Source organism: Sciurus carolinensis, chromosome 9, assembly GCF_902686445.1.
Source record: "Sciurus carolinensis chromosome 9, mSciCar1.2, whole genome shotgun sequence".
NCBI classification, from domain to species: domain Eukaryota; kingdom Metazoa; phylum Chordata; class Mammalia; order Rodentia; family Sciuridae; genus Sciurus; species Sciurus carolinensis.
In genome coordinates, this window is record NC_062221.1 from 2814589 (window position 1) to 2834160 (window position 19572).

Below are 19572 nucleotides of genomic sequence, written 5' to 3' on the forward strand. Positions count from 1 at the left end.
CATCCTAGGCCCTTTTATAAAACATTTAAATTTTGAGAAAGGGTTTCCCTAAGTAGTTGAGGCTGGCCTCAAACTTGGGATCCTCTTGCCTCAGCCTCCCAAGCAGCTGAGTTTATTCTTTTTCCTCTTTATTGACTAGCCATCCATCCCAGCTAGTAACAGAAAAATGTTTCATGTTAAAGCCCAGAATTCTGGAATCATTTAATTCGAAGACCGGAAGGAAGCACACGAGATAACCAAGACAGACGTCAGAACAGCACCATTTTTTGCCCCTTCCTTGGGGTATTACTCTGTTTTTGTCAGTTATTTTCATGCTGTTCCCTTCAGGGCAACTCACCATACCAGCGAGTTCATTTCGTGTCTGGGAGTGGCCCCTTCACGGTTCCTGGAAGCGACCATTTGGGGCGCCTCTGTTTTCCTTTCTGATATCATAGCCAGGAGTTCGTGGTTTTCCTCTGATATTATTAAGGAGCACGGTCATGTGACATTGGAGACCAGAAGGAACTCTTGATGGCATATGCATTTTATTCTTGGACTTTATTCCTCTTAAAGAACAGCCTTTGATAATGTCACAAAAGCAGCACATCGTTAATTAGTAAATTGTAAAGAAGTGCTGTTTGATTCCAGTCCTGTCTGGATCCATTTAAATATGGCCCTGAACAGCAAAAAATTCACTCAACTTTCAACTGAACTTAGGCACATTTTTTGAAAGGCATTGTCTAAAAGTCTGATACTTTGGAGTACAGAAAAGTGAGTTTCTCAACAGATGTAGTGATTAATAATTCCTCAGTCAATATTTTTAGGATACTTATTAGGGGTATTTATAAGTAATCATGTCAAAGAAATGATTGGAAAGGAAACCCCAAACCATACCTTGATTACTTTGGAGTTGCAATTGTTCTTTACATCCATTTACCTAAAGCTAATTTAATATTCAAGTTGCCTCCCAAAAGTTTTATTTTAAATCTTTTTTTTCCATTGCAGTCTCTGATCTCTAATTCGATGTACTTGACGGAGGACTTGGGGAGCCTGCTTGTCTAGGGGTGTTCAGTGTCCGCTGAGTCAAACTACTGAAGCAGCGCGTACGAGCTCCGAGCATTTTTACCAGGCCCCTCTGGACTTATCGCACTGACGTTACTGATGACGTTGGTTTATCTGCTTAATTAAGAGGCGGGGGGAGTATGTAATAAAAGGGGGAAAAACAAAAACAAAAGCCGGAGAGCGCCCGAGACTCGCAGGCCCCTCCCAGCCTCTCTCCTGGGGAGGCTCGCACAGCCCCGGAGTAGCAGGTTCCTACTTGTGCGAGCGAGCGCAGCAGGCGCTGGGCAAAGCCAGGGCGTTCCCAGCGGGGGACAGCGAGCCGCGGGGGCCTGCAAGCGCCCGGCCGGGGCTGGGGGGCCCTGGAGACTCCTGCCTCCGACCGACCCGCTGGGAGCCGGAGGCGCAGGGCTCCGCGGCCGGGTTTCCTGTGTGTCAGCAACTTCACTTCGCAGACAGCTGGCGGAAGGGCGAAGGAGCGCGCGGCCAATCGCCGGCCAGCAGCCACCTCTGGCCAAGCGCACCCGTCGCCCTCGCGCCTGACTCGGGTGGCAGCGGTCGGCCAGGGGCTGAGCGCACCGGGCCCTGCGAGGACCCGCTCGCCAGAAGACGCCTGGGGCCGCCGGCGGCGTCCTTGAGGGCGGGCGGGCGGGCGGGCGCGGCGGAGACACGCCCCTCGGCTCCCCGCGGAGCGCGGACTCGCCCGGTGCCCAGGCCCCGCCCACCGCGCGCGGAGCTCGGCTCTCCAGCCCGCCCTCTGCACTCGGGACGGAGCCGGGCCTGGGGAAGGGCCCCCGACCTGCGTGGACGGCGAACCGCACGCAGCCTGGAGGGGCTCGGCTCTGCGGCCGCGTGCGCACCGCGGCGCCCCGAAGCCTAGCTTTTCGCCTCCAAGGTAGGGAGGAGGAAGATGCCCCGAAGTTGAGCGTTGGGAGAAGGAGGCTGGTTGCGCTGGAACCCAGCCGAGCGAGTTTGGTGTGACCTGGCCGCGCACCAGGCTGCTCTGCAGCGCGGACCCGCGGACCCTCGGGAAAGCGCAGTTGGAAAGTTGGCGGTGGCCGTGCCCTGTGCGCCCTGTTGTGTAACCTCGGCGCCGCCAGCCGGACTGGGAAGTTGCCGGCCCGCCCTCCATCCTGCTTCAGGCGCTGCCCGGGGCGGATTTCATGGCCCTGGGGGGACGCGCGGCCGCAGCCGGCGTGGGCGAGCCCCCGCGCGCCCCCTTCCGCGGGGACCCCCCGCGCGCGACCCCTTCCACTCGCGGGCTTCTCCGATGCTCCCTGAGCCCTTTACCACCTCCGCCCTCTCGCCGCCGCGTCCCCCTCGGAGCTGCTGCCTAAGTCGGGGAGAAGAGGATGACAGAGGGGCTGTGGTCGGCTGTCCCCAACGGGACAGACGCTGCCTTTCTGACCGACCCGGGCTCGCCTTGGGGAAACAGCACGATCGCCCCCACCGCGGCCGTCACCACCTCGTTTAAATGTGCCCTGACCAAGACCGGCTTCCAGTTCTACTACCTGCCGGCGGTCTACATCGTGGTGTTCATCATCGGCTTCCTGGGCAACAGCGTGGCCATCTGGATGTTCGTCTTCCACATGAAGCCGTGGAGTGGCATCTCCGTGTACATGTTCAACCTGGCGCTGGCCGACTTTCTGTACGTGCTGACCCTGCCCGCGCTCATCTTCTACTACTTCAACAAGACGGACTGGATCTTCGGGGACGGCATGTGCAAACTGCAGCGGTTCATCTTCCACGTGAACCTGTACGGCAGCATCCTCTTCCTGACTTGCATCAGCGCGCACAGGTACAGCGGCGTGGTGTACCCGCTCCAGTCGCTGGGCAGGCTCAAGAAGAAGAACGCCGTCTACATCAGCGTGCTGGTGTGGCTGGTCGTGGTGGCGGCCATCTCGCCCATCCTCTTCTACTCCGGCACGGGGGTCCGCAAAAACAAGACCATCACCTGCTACGACACCACCTCGGATGAGTACCTGCGCAGCTATTTCATTTACAGCATGTGCACCACCGTGGCCATGTTCTGCGTCCCGTTGGTGCTGATCCTGGGCTGTTACGGATTAATCGTGAGGGCTTTGATTTACAAAGACCTGGACAACTCGCCTCTGAGGCGGAAGTCCATCTACCTGGTGATTATTGTGCTCACAGTTTTTGCTGTGTCTTACATCCCTTTCCATGTGATGAAGACCATGAACTTGAGGGCCCGGCTGGACTTTCAGACCCCGGAAATGTGTGCTTTCAATGACAGGGTTTATGCCACTTATCAGGTGACAAGGGGTCTAGCCAGTCTCAACAGTTGCGTGGACCCCATCCTCTATTTCTTGGCGGGAGATACGTTCAGAAGGAGGCTCTCCCGAGCGACCCGGAAAGCTTCCAGAAGAAGTGAGGCGAATTTGCAATCCAAGAGTGAAGACATGACCCTCAATATTTTGTCGGAGTTCAAGCAGAATGGAGATACCAGCCTGTGAAGGCGCCAGAATCCCCAAACACCTCACTTGTGTAACATGGTAGGATGCTGAACACAGCCAACTGCTTTCTTCCCCTTTAAGTTTCTAGTTGAGAGAAAAGTCAAAGAAAGTATTGAGTTAAAAAAAAAAAAAAAAAAAAAACAGGGGTAGAAATGCCCTCACTCACGCTTAGCTCATGGAGGTTTATGTTCAGACGCCCTTCTTACCTATTGGTAGTATGTATAATAAAACGACACTACCTAGTTAAACTTTTACTTTCTTGTCTGCCTTTAAAATTTACAAGCTTTTCTAGTTCAAGTGTGTGTGTGCACAGGAGGAGTAGAGCTCTTTTAATATTAATAATTTCTCCAGGAAAACTAGCCACCTGAAACTTGAGTTTGTGACTTGTCCAAGCTTTCTTGTTTTTAATCCTTCATGGCATGAACAAATTGAAAATCCATATCCTCAAACATACGTAGCATAGTACATAACAAAGTCCTTCACTCAGTTCATCCAATAAAGAATTAACAGGACTGACTGAATTTCTTTTGGAAGTTGAGTAGAAAAGTGAAGTCAATGAACATAAAAACCCAAAAAGTGTTTATTTTCCAGGGATATCTGGAAAACTGCTCACTGCACCCTCGGTAGTGCAGGTCTGTTGGTAGAAGCCTGCATATATTATCTGACTGGCGAAATGCACTGGACATAATCAGAGTGCATGTCTTTTCCTTGTAAACACTATGTGCCCTGCTAGACTTCCTGTGATAAAGGGTTTGCTTGCACCACTGCTGTGCAGTGTCTTAGGACTTTGTTTGTGTTCCAGGACAAGTGCTCATTCCCATCTGTGAAAACAGTTTCACAAAATCACAGTGAAATTACAGAGTAAAGTTTGAGTGCAGTCGAGTAATGGTTAGCAAATTGAGGGATGAGGGCAGTGTTTTCTGAAGAGGGTGGTTGACAGTCGTCCACAATGCATGGACTACAATTAAACAGGAGGCAACTGGGGTGGAAGAGGAACTTTTAGAACAAGGACTATAAAACCATGATGCAGAGGTTCTTTTTGCTTCCTCAGAGTGTTTGAAAACATTACGTGCAATACAAAGAGAAGAAGCAGGCAGACTTTGTACAGGTTGCTATTGATGGAATAGGAAACTAAACTCTTCCTGAACCTTATATCCTAACATTTAAAGGAAGATGAAACATATATGGAAAGAGAAATAGGGGAAATTAAATCAAAGCACCTAAGGTTGCTTTGCTCTGAGAAGCAAGCTACAGAAAGTGCCGATCAAACTCAGAATGAGGAGGACCCGGCAGTGTTTTCTATTGTATTTGTTCTCTGCCAGGCTTGAATGAAAATTGTGCAAAATACTTCAACAACTTAAATACTAATTTTCAGTGAATACTGAATTGCTCCATTTCTGGCCCTTGAAATGCTCAAATGTTATGAGAATAATGAGGAAATGTAACAGCCACAGATAAACAAACCCCACATCAAAGAAGCTTCAGCTGTCAAAGCTAGTCCCCATAGCCAACATCAGAGCCCACAGCTGATAGTGGCGGACACATCTAGAGGCGCCTCGTGAGTGAAGCCATGTGGGCTGTATGTTAAGTCAGGAGGGAGCTCAGGGCCCCTGGGGACATGATGACAGGGAATTCAGAAACTGGTGTCAGTTCTTACAATCCCCAGATGGACTGAGGATCTTGAGACCTTCAGAGCTGCTAGCATTTACCCAACGCCAGCCATTAAGATCAATGAAGAAAAGCTGTATTTAGCTGTTCTGGGTGTTTTGTTTACAAGTTCATCTTAATGTATAGGATTATGGAAATGAAGGCAAGAAGAAATCTATACTTACTCATTTTGAGCAATGAGGGTTTGCAGTATTTTCACTTTGTGAGGCTCATGCAACATTGTCAGTCTTAGAATCCTAAGACAAAAATCTACTTAATTTTTTAAGTGCATTGACCTTTTCAAACAATATCAATATTATTAAACTGACTAAAATTCCACAGCCTGTATGATACTTGAACTTGGTACACATCTCTGTAATATTTTTCTCACCATTTAATTAAGTCTTCTTCCTGTCAGGCCTCAGGATACCCAGACTCATTTGGGGTATGTGTTAAGTACATTGTTTCACGTTCCAGAGAACTTTCTGTGGGAGCAGATCCAGCCAGGAGGTGGACAGTGGCTAGAAATGCCCTTTTACTAATTGGCATGTTTTTTCCAAAGTGTTTCTTCTTTGCTTCATGCAGCACACAGGCAGCCAGGACATGTGAATGCATGCCACATAGTAACAAGAATGATCTTGCCAACTCCTTCCAGGCCGGCAGAAGTCTCTGGGAACATCTGTCCTAATGGTGAACACATACAGAGGGTCAGGACGGAGCAGTGATCTATTGGCTGAAAAGCTGATTCATGCCACACGAGGAAATATGAGTAAGTATTTGCATAGTAGAAGCAGCAATCTGTTGGCATTTGGATGAAAGAGCAGCTAAAATTATAGAACTTAGCCGTTAACTAAGTTTTACACTACAAAAATATTTTAAGGCCACGTTCAAGTACTCTTATTGATTAAAAATGGGTATCTTTGACTCTTTGAACATCAGTTTGTATTTACATTGAAATAGAAAGATAAGCTAAGAAGAAATAGAGCCTGCAAGTCAGAATTCAGAGTTAAGCCATGAAGTTGCCGCTGGGCCAGCTGTGGGACTCTTGACCCTTTGAAGACCATTCTTCATGGATTAAAAATGATTTGCTAACATCCTTTATTGAGGTCGTAGGGGATATGGTAAAGCTTGAAAATTGGACAGTGCACGACATCTGCTACTGTATTTTCTAGGACTCTTCAGTCCAGTCCTTGGCTAAAATGTTCACAAGGTCCAGAAGTTGTGATGTGGGCAGGTCATACTCTGCAAGTCTTCTCTGTCTACTCAGACAGGACACTAATAACCTTTGGATTCAACAGATGTCAGTACTTTTAGCAGCTGCAATTCAACTAGAGACGGTACTTAAAGGTGTGATCCTAGTAGATCTACTGAAGCTTTGGCATTGCTGGTCCAATTCTGCCTTTCCTAATAGTATGTATGGAGGAAGCTCGCATCCTTCAGTTGCACACACTGAAAAACTTCTTGAAAGATCCAACATCATGATGTAAATGGTATTTATTACAGTGTATAATGTTATAATGTCACCATGGTGTACTTATGTAATAGGTGATGCATAGACACAATGACAATTATATATCATAATGCTTTTCAGGTCTTGAAATGTTTGTTTTTAGATTTTTGTGTGTCTAAAACATTAAAATCTGTTTCACAATGCAAGTGACTAATTTTCCCTAGAAGTGGATTTGTGTGCTTGCCTTTTCAGAGTTCTTTCTGTGGAAACACAATCTGGTGTCAGATTATCATAAGATCAGTAGTAAATAGGAAGTACTTTAGCCAGACTGGCTCTGTATTAGCTACATTTTATATATGTTATAGAAAAGTCCACATTGTCTTTTCAGGAGACTTAGAATTTGTTCCTGGCTGTGATCAGAGTTTCCCCTCCCAAGGGCAAAGGATCAAGTTGGTTGCTTCTGTGTTAGTCTATTGGAATGTGCGTTATAAACCAACCTTAGAATTTATTGACAGGCTTCAGGGAGATGGGAGAGAAAAAGTCAGCTGATACCATCACCTGTAATTGCTCAGTTCTGAAGATTCTGCATTGTGTTTCTTCTTAAAGTGAAACTGTATAATCTTAATTTCTTTGAGATGGAGTTTTTAAGTAACACACTACCAGCAAGTTCAGTGCTATTGATGTTCAGTGGGTAACTTTAATTGCAGGATTTTTGGACTCACACTCTTATTTGGCTGCTGATTTCTGTTACAGTTTCCTATTCTCATGTGCATTGTAGCATACGCATCACACATTAACATGAAGGTGAATATATGTTACATATCAAGATTTGTGAATTTGAATTATATTATGTTCTAGTGTTTTTGCAAAAAAAGTTTATTTTTATATTATCTGTGATTTTAATATAGAGAATGAACAAGATTTCTTTGTGATTAATAGTGCCATTGAATGAGTGGTATGAAACAGTGTTACTTGACATTTTGAGCCTTCTCAGGTTTATCTCAATAGGTGGTAGCTTAATGATATCCAGACTAATTGTGCATAATTGTGTTTTTAATAAAAGAAGTGTATATTTCCTATAATAGCATAGTATTGTTGCATGCAGGAGTATGCAGAATCGTGTGTGGGGTGTGTGTGTGTGTGTGTGTGTGTGTGTGTGTGTGTGGCTAAGGCATGACAGCCAACTTTGTACCCACTATTTATAGCAGCAGCAGAGCTTCGTAATGACAGTCACTAGAACTGTATTTACCATAGACAATTAAAACTGAAAAAGACTCAATAAAACTATGAAACATGACTTCTGGCTTGTATGTTATTGCAGCATGATTACTCACAAGTTTTCCTGAATTTATGCACATTATAATGTACAGACAGGTCCTGTGGACGCATTTGAACTAACTCAGGCTATTTCTCCAGGTCAAAACTGGGCTGTGAGACTATAGTGTTAAGGGAAGCATCCTGGTGCAAGGTAGTTCCTAAGATCATCATTATTCGACCCTTCATTATCAATAAGGGTGTGATTTAATTATTGAAAGCAAAAGACAGCCCTGCCTTAGTGCACATTTCCCGTGCTGTGTTTAAAGCGTGGACTCTCTATCTGTTCTCAGCCGACTTGATCCATGGAAGTCATTGTGCTGATGGTCCTTTGTGGTTTCTGTCTGCTCCCTGCATTGCTTGTGTCTTGCAGATGTGCTCACTGGTACTGCAGTGGTGACGTGGGTGACGGATGGAAGCATCTTGAAGCATCACCTCTTTCTGTCTCCGTAGAGAAAGTCAGTGTACCATGGTCATGCTTTGGGCTTCTTGGGGTCTCTGCTGAAATAGGTGCCCTGTAACCAAAGCCTGTGGGCAGAAAGCACAGAGCCTTTGCAGCTCTTCAGAGGCATGTCAGCCAACGCTAGCTCCTTCATTAGAGGTACCGTCCAGAGTTCACAGTTGGGGATCCTCACTAACATCAGGTGTGGTGAGTGTGCGATAGTGGTGTGTGTGTGTCACACAAATAAGTTGTGCTCCATTTGTGTGCAGTGTGTCAAAATGCATTCTCTCATGTATAACTAATTAGAACAAATTTTTAAAATGCCCCAAATATATCAAAACCACAAATTGTCCTGGGGATAGGACCAGGAATAATAATAATAGTAATCAATAATAATTATTATTATGGAAAAATAAATAAATAGAAATTATACAATTATCTTTCTGATTTAAGAAGAATTTACCCTAAAGCTTTTGAATCACTTCAGGGTTAGAGTTAGAGAAGTTTGTCTCTCCAGAAGTCCATGTGCCATGAGAACTGGAAAGTTTATACTCTTCAGCAGATTTAGAATTCGGCCCCCAAATGTGATCAGAGTGTCCATGGCCAATCGTAAAAAGCTTTTCCTGAATTCAAATTAGATGTACTGCAGTCTCGAGATCGGATGGGATAGGGCATTATAGACACAGCAGATGTCACCGCAAGTCCGTGCTAATGTTAACACTGCTTGCTTGCTGAAGCCTGCAGGGTTCTAACGCTTTGGGCTGGACCCTGGGGCTGCCATGTCCAGGCAGCATGGCCACTGGGATGGACAGTCCAAAACAGCAGCTGTGGATGGAGCCAGGCCCCTGGGCTAAGCAGCTGGGAGAACTGGGTAGGGGGCAGCAGCGGCCAGGAGGCGCGTAGGGTGATTGGCACTGCAAAAATGGAAGAAACTCTGTGTCTCTTGATGGCCTGGTGGGGAGAAATCACCTCTCTGAAGGTGGAAATTCCTTGATGATGGAGTGAAGCAAGTAGAGACCTTGGAAATGATCCAGTTAATTCTGTCACCTCGGTTTGCAGGTGGAACAAAACTTTCATTCAAGGTGGATCTAGCAAAGAATGTAGATCACTGTGGTGGGTAAGGGTCGATGCTCTCCAAAGGAAATAACAGTGCAGAGTCTGTAACCTGGGCATGCCTTGCAATTTTAATTTCAGACAGAGACTCGCCCAACTTTATATACCTGTCCACATATATGTATATAAATCTATGCACACATACTGTGTCCTAGATTTCAGTGCACATTCCTTTTTAATCTCATCATGGTTAAATTTTTTTTGAAAATTCTCCATTACTCTATTTAGTAACAGGTGTCAAGAAGTTAAAGGAACAGGAGATGAGAAGTTGTTTTGCCAGCCTGTTCTTAAATAAGTATAATGGTAATTGCTGGTTTTCCAGATGCATTTGTTCTTTTTTTCTTTTAGTGCCATTTTCTTCTGAACATTGCATTCAGAATTCCCACAGAAATTATTGGAGCAGCACTTAGCCTACGTTTCAGGATAGTTTCTTGCACGTTAAAGACATCGCAATTGAAACTCGGATTTATGTAACTGCCAGTGGCTTACCACTGTTTCTTACCATGCTGTTTCTTTGTATGTTTGAAAAATCAACAGCAAAACAGCGACTCTCCACTTGTGCCTAAGAACATCAGCTTTACTTTAAAAATCCCTGGGCTCGAGCCCACTTTATCACTTGGAACTTGTGTGTCCTGGGTGAGTTAGTTAAACCCTCATGGCTATGAGTTCCCCTACTACAAAATGGTGCAAGGAGCCACCCTACACAGGGTGTGGGAGGAATTACGTGAACAGAGAGCCCACAGCAGCACACAGGAAGTGCCCGGGAGGCAGGCAGGCACCGCTGGAGGCCTCCACCGAGTCTGCCTCTTTGTGTGCTGCTCTGTGTTTGTTCTAGATTTCTCTTGTCTTCTTTCATGCTGTGAAGGCTTTGCCGGTCTCCTAGAAATTCATGTGGTGGAACTGAGAGCTCCTTTGGGTGCATTTAATATCATTCCTTAGAGCGCTCCCCTGAATGCCACATAATCAGGTGTTTTTGACGCTTGCACCAGGGCATGCCGGGACAAAGTGGATCCAGCTAAACTACGTTAACAAGGAGTCTTTGCTAGCCTCCTTTGCTGGGCCTCATCTCTCAGGTTCACGGTTTATTTTCAGTCCCCACAGTTCAAGTCTGGTCTCTGGTTTTGCAGGTCCAGAAACTTGATCTAAGCAGTTCATCTAGAGTTCACCAACGCTGAGGGACTGACTCGCACCCAGCCAGCTGACGAGAGAATCGTTCAGCAGCGAGGCGCCAATTTCGAGTACACGGTGGCTGTATCCCAGTCACAATAACAGACATCTGCCTTTTGTTCAAGGTAGATCTAATTTTATATCAGAAAGATGCCTGCAGAGCTTAAAATAAGAACAAAATCGGAGATATTCTTAAAAAGCATTTCCAGTAGGGAAGGACAGTGGACAGGAGTGCCCACCCTGAGATACTGGTCTGGCTAATCAGCATCTCTTTTGCTTCGCTTGACAGTCAGCACATGCCCTGCACTTGCTGCCTCGCAGCTGAGCAGCACAGGGACGGAAATCCCACATTTGCTTATTTTTTTAAAAATTAGTCACCGCCATCCGTACTTCTCGGCACGGAAGTTCTGTTTCAGAAATGTGCCCTACCTGGGGAGGATGCGAGGAGGGCGGGGATAGGCAGGTCTGCCATGCCCGCAAGGTAGCGGGTACATACGGGACATCTGGTTGGGAAGCACAATGGTCATTGCAAGTGCCTCTCCAGCGTTCATGGCAGAGTCGTAGCGAGAGACACAGGGCTGGAAGCTTCCAGGTGGGAATGGTAGCTGTGACCAATCGAGTGGGCAGAGTCACCAGGGTCCAGAGGCACAGCAGGGGAGGAGGGCAGTGCCCCTAGCAGAGGTGGACGGAGGAAGGTCCAAGACAGCCCCAGGAGGACTTCAGCCTCAGAAGAGAATTCTGGCCAAATGGTAATTTTGTGTCACTTGTAGCTGGAAGCAAAGACAGAGAAAAGGGGGTAAACACAGGGACTTCTTGAAGGTGCGAGAGGAAGCAAGATCCAGAGAAAGGCATGGGTGGGGTGCCAGCAGGACAGGGGAAGGGCTAGTCTAGAAGGAACCACTGTGGCTATGGAGGATGCTGACAGAATGGGCCCAGAGCAGAGGAAGGCCAGCCACTGGGAGGCGGGGATGTGGACGGCGTGAGAGGCAGGATGGCTGAGGAAGTTGTGTGAGAAGGCTGAGTTGAAGTCAGAACTCCGAGTAAGGGGTCAGCTGTAAGAAAGTAGTTGACATTATTCTCAAAAGAGAGATTCACAGGGCAGGTGGAGAATAACAAGGGACAGGGCAGAGCTGGGGAATGCCTACCCCTTTCCTGGTGTGCATGGGTGACAAGGTAGCAGAAGCAGTGTCTGCTGGGAAAAGGAGCCAGGGGAACGTTTCACGGGGGCATTCTGGGCAGGTTAGGGTTAAAAAAAAGTGAAGGAAACAGACGGCTCCTTTGGGAAGAACGATGTCTCCAGAAGGCACACAAAGGAAGGGCAAGAAGTACCGTCAGGAGAGGGGCCAATCTGCAAGCAGGAGAAGAAAGAAACAGGATGGAGAAGAAAAGATACTGGTTAGAAGCAAGCTTGCAGCAAGAACGACATACTAGAGCATGGTGATAAAAGAGGCAGTTTTTAGACAGATCCCAAGGTGGAAATCATGGATACTTCAGTAAGAACTTTGGCAATAAGTTCTCCTAGGATCTGGGCAGATTGTGCCTTCAGCTGGCAGGGTCAGGGACAGGAGAATGCCCTCTGGCAGAGCTCCAGGCTTTTGCAGCAGTTCCAAAACACGACTTTAAATTCATTGGCATCTCCCCAGGAAGACGTGGAGACTGTGTTACCTCCTCTTGAGTCTGAGGGAGCTTGTGACTCTTGAACAACAGAATAGGGCAGAAGGGATGTATCGTGAGTTCGAGACGAGGTCAGCCAAGACCACGCAGGCTGGCTTGTTTGGAGGTTCATCTGTGGACTTCTGAGCTGTCGACCGGGAACTGACCACCCTGGTGCCGCATGCTGCAAAAGCCACAGGGAGGGGTGAATTGTCTTGTGAATTATCATATATATATATATATAGAGAGAGAGAGAGAGATGAAGATCATTCAGATCACACCAGCCAAGCATCAGACGCATGAGTGAAGAAAACTGATCCAATCCTGTCACTCACAGCTGCACGAGTCTTCTCAGCCGAGCCTTAGAAATCATGGAACAAAGACAAACCTGCCTTGCTGAGATTCGTGTAAATGTGAAGCCCAGGAAATCAACAAGAAAAATAATGTCATGGCTATTTTATGCTACAGAGTGTTGGGGTAGCTTGTTACATGGCAATAAAAAGTGGGAGCAGCCTAGAATTGAGGCTGAAGATGCAGCTCAAGATTACTGCTTTCTTCTGTCCTCACGTGGTGTGAGGGGTAAGGCTGAGGCTGAGGGTGGGGTTCCGTTCAGAGCTCTGTAGGCTACATCCCCAGCCAGGGCTAACATTCCACTGTATGCTCCAGTACAGAGACGAGGTGTTTGCCCGGCACCCATCTAGATGGGTTAAAGCTAGAGCCTAACCATGGCTAAATATTTCAATTATAACCCCTGCCTTCAAGAGTGCCAGAGATGCACTAGGCATTTCAACTACTACAAAGCTATTCACAAATGTAGAACAGTTCAGAGTAAATTGTACCGATATGCTGTGATTGCAAAAGAATTTCACAGAGGAGATGATTTGGGTTGGACTTGAATAGACTGAGAAAGTATATCCACGGAGGGAATTGTTATTAAGTTGGCTTTAAAGGTAAGATAGGATTTAATATTGGGGATAAGAATGGAAGGCATTACAGCCTTTCCTTCTATTTGACTAAGAGAAGGAAAAAAGAGCAAATTAATGGAAAGAGGATGGACTTACATAGAAGGAAGAAAATAGATTCACTGCAGCTTAGTGTGTGAAAGAAGTTAATTTAGGCAGAATAAAAGCACGCTTGAAAGGAACAGCAAAGAGACTTGTGCTCTTTTTTGCAGTAGGCAGTAGGAAGCCATGAAAAGTTCCAGAACAGGAAATGGCATTATATGGGATTTGGTGTGGGGCTAGGCAGCGAGACCCACTGGGGACATTGCTGCTTAAACAGGCCATTTAAAGAGTCGCAATGGTGGTAGAAAACAAACCCAAGGAATCATCAAAATAAAAGTTCTAAAACTACTGAGTTCGGCAAGGTCACAGGATACGAGATAAACATACAAGTACCAACTGCATTTTTTACATACTAAAAATGAACACATGGATGCTGAAATTAAAAATGCAATGCCATTTACATGAACTCTAAAAATGAAGTACAGTAATTAGGTGTAAATGTATCAAAACACATAGGGGACTTATGTGTTCAAATTATACAGTGCTGATGAAATAAACCAAGCTGGTAGGCCCACCATGTTAGTGGATTAGAAGACTCATAAACTAAAGATGCTAATATTCCCCAAATTGATATATAGGTTTATTATAACCATTAGAATTCCTCTAAGATTTTTTGTTGATATAAATATGATTATTCTAAAATTTACAAATAAAAGCAAAGAAATTAAAATAGCTAAACACTTTTTAGAGTAATCAAAACTGCTCAATTATATAGTTAAAGTAACCAAGATTGTGTGATGTTTACAGGGGAATATTGACAGGGATATTGACATATGCGAATATGGCACATTAGAGAACCCTGAAATGGACCCACAGAAAAATACACAACTAATTTTGACAAAGGTACCAAAGCAATTAAACAGAAGAAAGCCTTTCCAAAAAATGGTGCCAAAGCAATTAGATTTCCTTAGACAAAACCACAAAACAAACTCTAAAATCATCAATCTAAACCTCAAACTTCACAGAAAAAATTAATTAACAGCGGAGCATGCGCTTAAATGTAAAACTATTAAACTAGAGAAAAATCACAGGTTATATTCAGAATCTAGGACTAGGAGAAACTTCTAGGAAATACCAAAAGCATGACCCCCAAAAGGAAAACTGACAAATTGGATTTCACTAATGTTAACATATTTTCTCTGTGAAAGCATCCGCTAAGAGGATGAAAAGATATGCTATAATTTGGAAGAAAATATTTATGAATCTCATATCTGAAAAAGGATTGATATTTAGAATAAATTAAAAACTCTCAAAATTCAATAGTAAAATCACAAATAGTCCAAGTTGACATGTACAAAAGGCGTAAGTGTGTATAGGAGTGAAAAACACTAAGATGTTCAGCATCACCAGCCACGTGGGAGCTGTAAGTTCCTGATGAGATATCACCACACACAAACAAACAGCAGTCACAAGACCACATACTAGTGAGGGGGTGGAGAAGCTGACCACCCCCTCGGCTCATGACTTTGATGGTGGGAATGTACAATGGTACAGCCACTCTAGAAAACAGTTTGGCAATTTTTTTTTTTTTTTCTTTAAATATGGCCCATAAATTGTCCTCTGGACACTTATTGCAGTGAAATAAAAATCTGTATTCACGTAAAAACTGCACAAAATGGTTTATACCATCTTTACTTGTAACTGGCAAAAACTGGAAGTGACCCAGATGTCTTCCAGTACAAGATTAGTTTAACAAGCTGTGGTACAACTGTATCATGGAATGATACTCAGCAAAAAGAAACAAACTGTTGATGCACCCCATAACCTGGAGAGTCTCCAGAGGATCATGCTGACATGGGCGGGAACCCCAAAGGATGCACACTCTGCCCCCTCTCACCTCCTGCTCTATGATGAGCCCTTCGTAGAAATGGAGAGCAGGAGGATGGCTGCCAGGAGGAGGGTGGGATCCTTCCAGGCAAGGACAACCTGAGGGGATCCTGGGGTGAGGGCCACGAGAATATCCTGACTCTGTCGACGTGGGGATCCTGCTTGTCATGTGGTGTTATGAGTTCACAAGCTGGTATTAGGAAAGGCTGAGTAGACGGTGCAGAGAAGCTCTCTGTACGGTTTCTTAACCGCGGGGAACCAAGGTGAGACCTTGCTGTCCTTCTGTCTGGCTGTCCCTGATCTCCTCTGCTGGGCCAAGAGGAAGAGGAGGCATTGCATGGCGATATGCAAACCCAGACAGAGCGGAGCCCAGGCCCCAGGTGGGCAGTGCTACATGGACACCGTAGCATAAATGAAGCAGACACAGAGGATCCTGCCTCAAGGCCAGACTAGGTCTTGTCCTGTGACACACACGCAGGGGGAGGGTCATATTCCACAGTGCTCAGGACTGGAGGAGCAGGACCCACCCAGGAGAAGGTGGGCAAGACACTAACCTTTCTAAGGGCAGCTTCCTCAGCCCTCAAGCCTGGGATCCGTGCTGCCTCCCTGAGCCCTGTGCAGTGTGAATGAGGTCACTCAAGAGGACTCATTCTGAACGGCCAGGCACTTCCGCTGCGGGGAAGGCTGGTGTGGGAGGCTGGGAAGCCAAAGCTGGAGTCGGCATCAGCTAGAGGAAGCAGCAAGTTTAAGAGGGTTGGGGGGTCAAACTAAAGTCTGGACAGAATGGTCGGAAAAACAAAGGAAGAAGGAGCAAACACGGTGCCTGAAATCCTGAAGGAAGTGGTGGTCAGCACTGGGCAGAACAAGGTGAGGCAAGAGAACGAGCCTGCGGCCATCTCCCAGTGAGCGCTGGGATGGAGGAGGCCAGGGGAGCCAGGAGCAGGCATCCAGAAGGCCAAGGAGCAGGGACGAAGAGAGCTGGCTGTTCCCAAGTGACACCGTGTGTCAATTCCAAGGGCGCTGCTGCGCGGGCCTGTGCTTTTGTCCAGGTCTCCACCTCCGAGAGAACAAGCAGCCCTGGTTGCCAGGATGTCTCCCGCCTGCTGCTTCCAAATCCAATTCTGGCCGGCCGGCCCCGCGGTGTTCCTGTGAGCATCGCACAGCGCTCATTAGGGCTCCAGTCTCTCCAGCCTGTCCACCTCCATTATGCCGCACAACAGATCTTAACTTCCCGTCTCTAGCGTTTCTTCTTATACCAACTTGGTTTTAAAATCAGCTGCTGGAGACAGCCATCTTTTTCCTACACTTGGGCTAAGGGTTGTTGTTTTTTTTTAATATGATAAAAATATTCTCACTTCCTTGGATGTTGAATATTTCAAAACCTTCTTACACACTTCACAAACAATTGAAATAATAATGGATTGCTCAACTTCTCTGAAAGTAAATTTATGAAGTTTATTAGGTAATCCATTCTTTCCTGTATATTCACAACAGAAATATCAAGCCCTTTCTGGGTTCTGCCAAAAGTGCAAATAAATAAAAATAATAATAATAATTGTAATTCAAAAAATATCTAGAAGTCACAAAATTGCTTTCTTTGCATCAAAACAAATAATTTGGAGTAAAACTACAGTTGATCTCAATTACATATGAGGGATAGTGCTATTAAAATGCCTAATTATACCATCAACAATGAGTTTCTCACAATTCACTCAACTCAAAATTACTACTACTTTGTCTTTTAATATTGTTTGAAGTTTAGTCTGCCCTTGTCATAAAAGGTATTCTCATGTAATTTTCTCTTTTAAATTGTGTCATAAAGAAAAAAATTACTCTTAAAATACTACATTGCTACCCAACAGCAGCAGAACATTTTCTTCAGTACAAACTGTATTAACCAAGGAAACTTCAGTTTCCAAATCTATAACAAATAAGAAAGCTCAAATTGTACTTTTAATTTCATCACAATTATGTTTGTGCTATGTAGAAAAATTCCGTCAAATGGTCTAAACATTAATGTCCCTCAGAGATCCCTTTGATCTTGAAGAAGAATAAAATATATTTTCTAAAATATTGAAAATTATACTTGACATCTACATGCCTAAAGACCTGGACACTTTTAACAATGACATCTAGAATATTTATGGTTTTTCAACATGATTCTTCCTTTAAAATATTGAAATAAGATGAGAGATTTAATCTACATGTTAAAGTAAGGAAATTTTGATTTTTAAAGAAAATATAGGGAATATTCTAAACCTAGCAAAGTATATTTTGTGCATGTTAGTTGAGACTTAATGGAATGGAAATTTGAGTTAGCACCATTGTGAATGTCAATTAAAGATATTTAGGGAACTCCATATATTGGAGGGATGGGATGGGGGGTGGACAAGGTAGAGGGAGCAGTCCAGGCCTCAGACATGTCCACTTCCTGCCTGAGCAATGAATGGGGTGACTGGAGGGTCCATTCACTAGGTCTGGGAAAATGGGACAATTAATGACTTTCTCTTTTGCTTAATTGGGTCTCACACTGGAGCTCCAATAAACACAATTTTGTATTTTCGAGCCATCTCATTTGCTTATATTTAGAAGTACCAAAATATATGAAAAGCAGCATTTAAATATACTAAAGAAATACTGTTTGTAAAGGGCAGCTGAAATTGTCCTAAAATGGCTAACTATGATTGCTGAGGTCATCTGGTTTAAATTGGGCCATATATCCAATTTGGACCAGCAAAGAAATCCTATTTCATGTATGGGACAGATGGACGGGGGATGTAATGGAGGTCCAGAGCTGGGATACCGTTGGGGTCAGGACAGACACAGTTCCCGCCTCAGAGCGTTTACAGTCTCCTCGGGGAGGACGAGTGACGGATGGGGTGTGAGTGTAGATGAGCTAACTCGAGACAGTGAGAGTCAGACACTCCACCCGTCCAGGGGCCGGCACGGCCGAGTCTTGCAGGAGGAGGGGGCCATGTGGACACCGGGGAGACCTCTCAGACCGTGGACTCCAGACTTCCTGTGCAGAGCAGCAAGCTGGGGGACTTTACCTGGTGTGACGTTTGCATAGGAAGCACAGGCCACCGACTTACAGGGTGTGCTGACTTGAGGTGAGGAAAGCAGATACAAAATGGTGGCCGAGGGCAGCCCCTTGTCCGCCAAGCCCCACTGTGGACTGCTGGTCCTTTCGGGCAGGCAGAGACCGACTGGGCTCCTGCAGGGGCAGGCAGAGGGCCAGCATGGCTGAGGTGAAGAGACCGGCCTGCCTGTGCCCAGGGCGAGGGGTGGGTCTAGCCAGGGGCTGCGCGGGGCCTTAGGCCAGGCGTGTTAAGCCCTCGGGTCATCTTCAAGGGCATCTGCCACCATCAGTAAGTAGTCTGAGATGGAAGAGCGGCGATTTAGAAAGAGACCGTAGGGCAGAACGTTTGCAGCTCCATGCCCAGTGCCTCAGGTAGATCTCTCACCATCAGGCGGTTTCTAAGTGGGACCTTCTTCTTACTGTGTGTCCTTGGCCTTTTCCCAGGGTGTCCGGAGCTGGGCTTCAGAAGGACAGGCGCGGCCTGCCTCGGTGGCAGAGCTGACGCTGCATGCCGTACTGTGACTCGCGCTCTGAGGAGAGGGTTGCCTGCCGCCTCTGTGGGCACCTTACGGTGAGGATTTGTGGAACTCCTAGTGGGAGACAACCAGGAGGGCTAGAACAGGTGGAAACGCGGAGAATCCCGCCCCGTGAAGCTGCGGGCTTGCCTCAAGACACCAGCGCGGCTTTCCAGTGAAAATCTCCAACGCTGCCCACGCCTTTTCCTGGGGACGGGGCATGAGTGTTGATTCTAAATCATCGCTTGACTTTTATAAGTAGGAAGTAATCTCTCTTCTGCTCCAGCAACTTGCCGCGTGTGCACATGGAGGTATGAATTGCTTAAGAAGGTCATGGTTTCCTTCCATCCCATTATAAATGTGAGAGTTTGTTTTTTTTAAGTTACAGAATCTTAACAAGTGGAAATGTGACAACTAAAAGCTAGAGTTTTTTCTCTCCTGGCAAAAACAATCCAAAGGGTTTTTGGGGTTGACAGAGATTTTTAAAGCATCCTTAATGCCAGGTTCTTGAAATAATTGATGGGTTCGTTGATTGATAGACCCATCCATCCAACCATTCCCCATCCATTCATTTGATAATTAGGTGATTATTGCCATTTGGGTTGATAACAAAATTGCCATTAAATGGCGGGTCTGGATAATCCAATTGTTTACAACCTAGCTAATGAAGCAAGGCAGAGCCAGAAGATGTTTCCAGCCCTAGGATTAGGAGAGATGGTGGTAGGAGCGGTCTCAAGGCAGCACGGTGGGTGTCTGAATGCCGGAGTACCGCAGACCATTCCGCGCATA

At 45.9% G+C, this 19572-nt stretch overlaps 1 protein-coding gene across 7 annotated transcripts; it reads left to right on the forward strand.

Annotated features, from left to right (window-relative positions):
* Nucleotides 1-1245: 1245 nt before the first annotated feature.
* On the forward strand, nucleotides 1246-19017 carry P2ry1 (purinergic receptor P2Y1). 7 transcript variants are annotated; one of them, XR_007110235.1, is made up of 3 exons: nucleotides 1246-3551; nucleotides 5815-5928; nucleotides 18713-18729. XR_007110235.1 is itself a non-coding variant. In XM_047564597.1 (2 exons), exon 1 carries the CDS (start codon nucleotides 2391-2393, stop codon nucleotides 3510-3512), a length of 1122 nt encoding a protein of 373 aa, XP_047420553.1. In that variant the 5' UTR covers nucleotides 1246-2390; the 3' UTR covers nucleotides 3513-3551; nucleotides 5745-7899. The 7 variants fall into 7 exon arrangements, 2 of the variants coding, with proteins under 2 accessions (XP_047420553.1, XP_047420554.1); XR_007110236.1 differs by lacking the exon at nucleotides 18713-18729 and adding an exon at nucleotides 8297-8313; XM_047564597.1 differs by lacking the exon at nucleotides 18713-18729 and having other exon boundaries at nucleotides 5745-7899.
* The last annotated feature ends 555 nt before the right edge of the window (nucleotides 19018-19572 follow it).

Excerpts from the sequence above, each read along its gene's own strand:
- P2ry1 (XM_047564597.1), top strand. The coding sequence starts at position 2,391 with ATGACAGAGGGGCTGTGGTCGGCTGTCCCCAACGGGACAGACGCTGCC.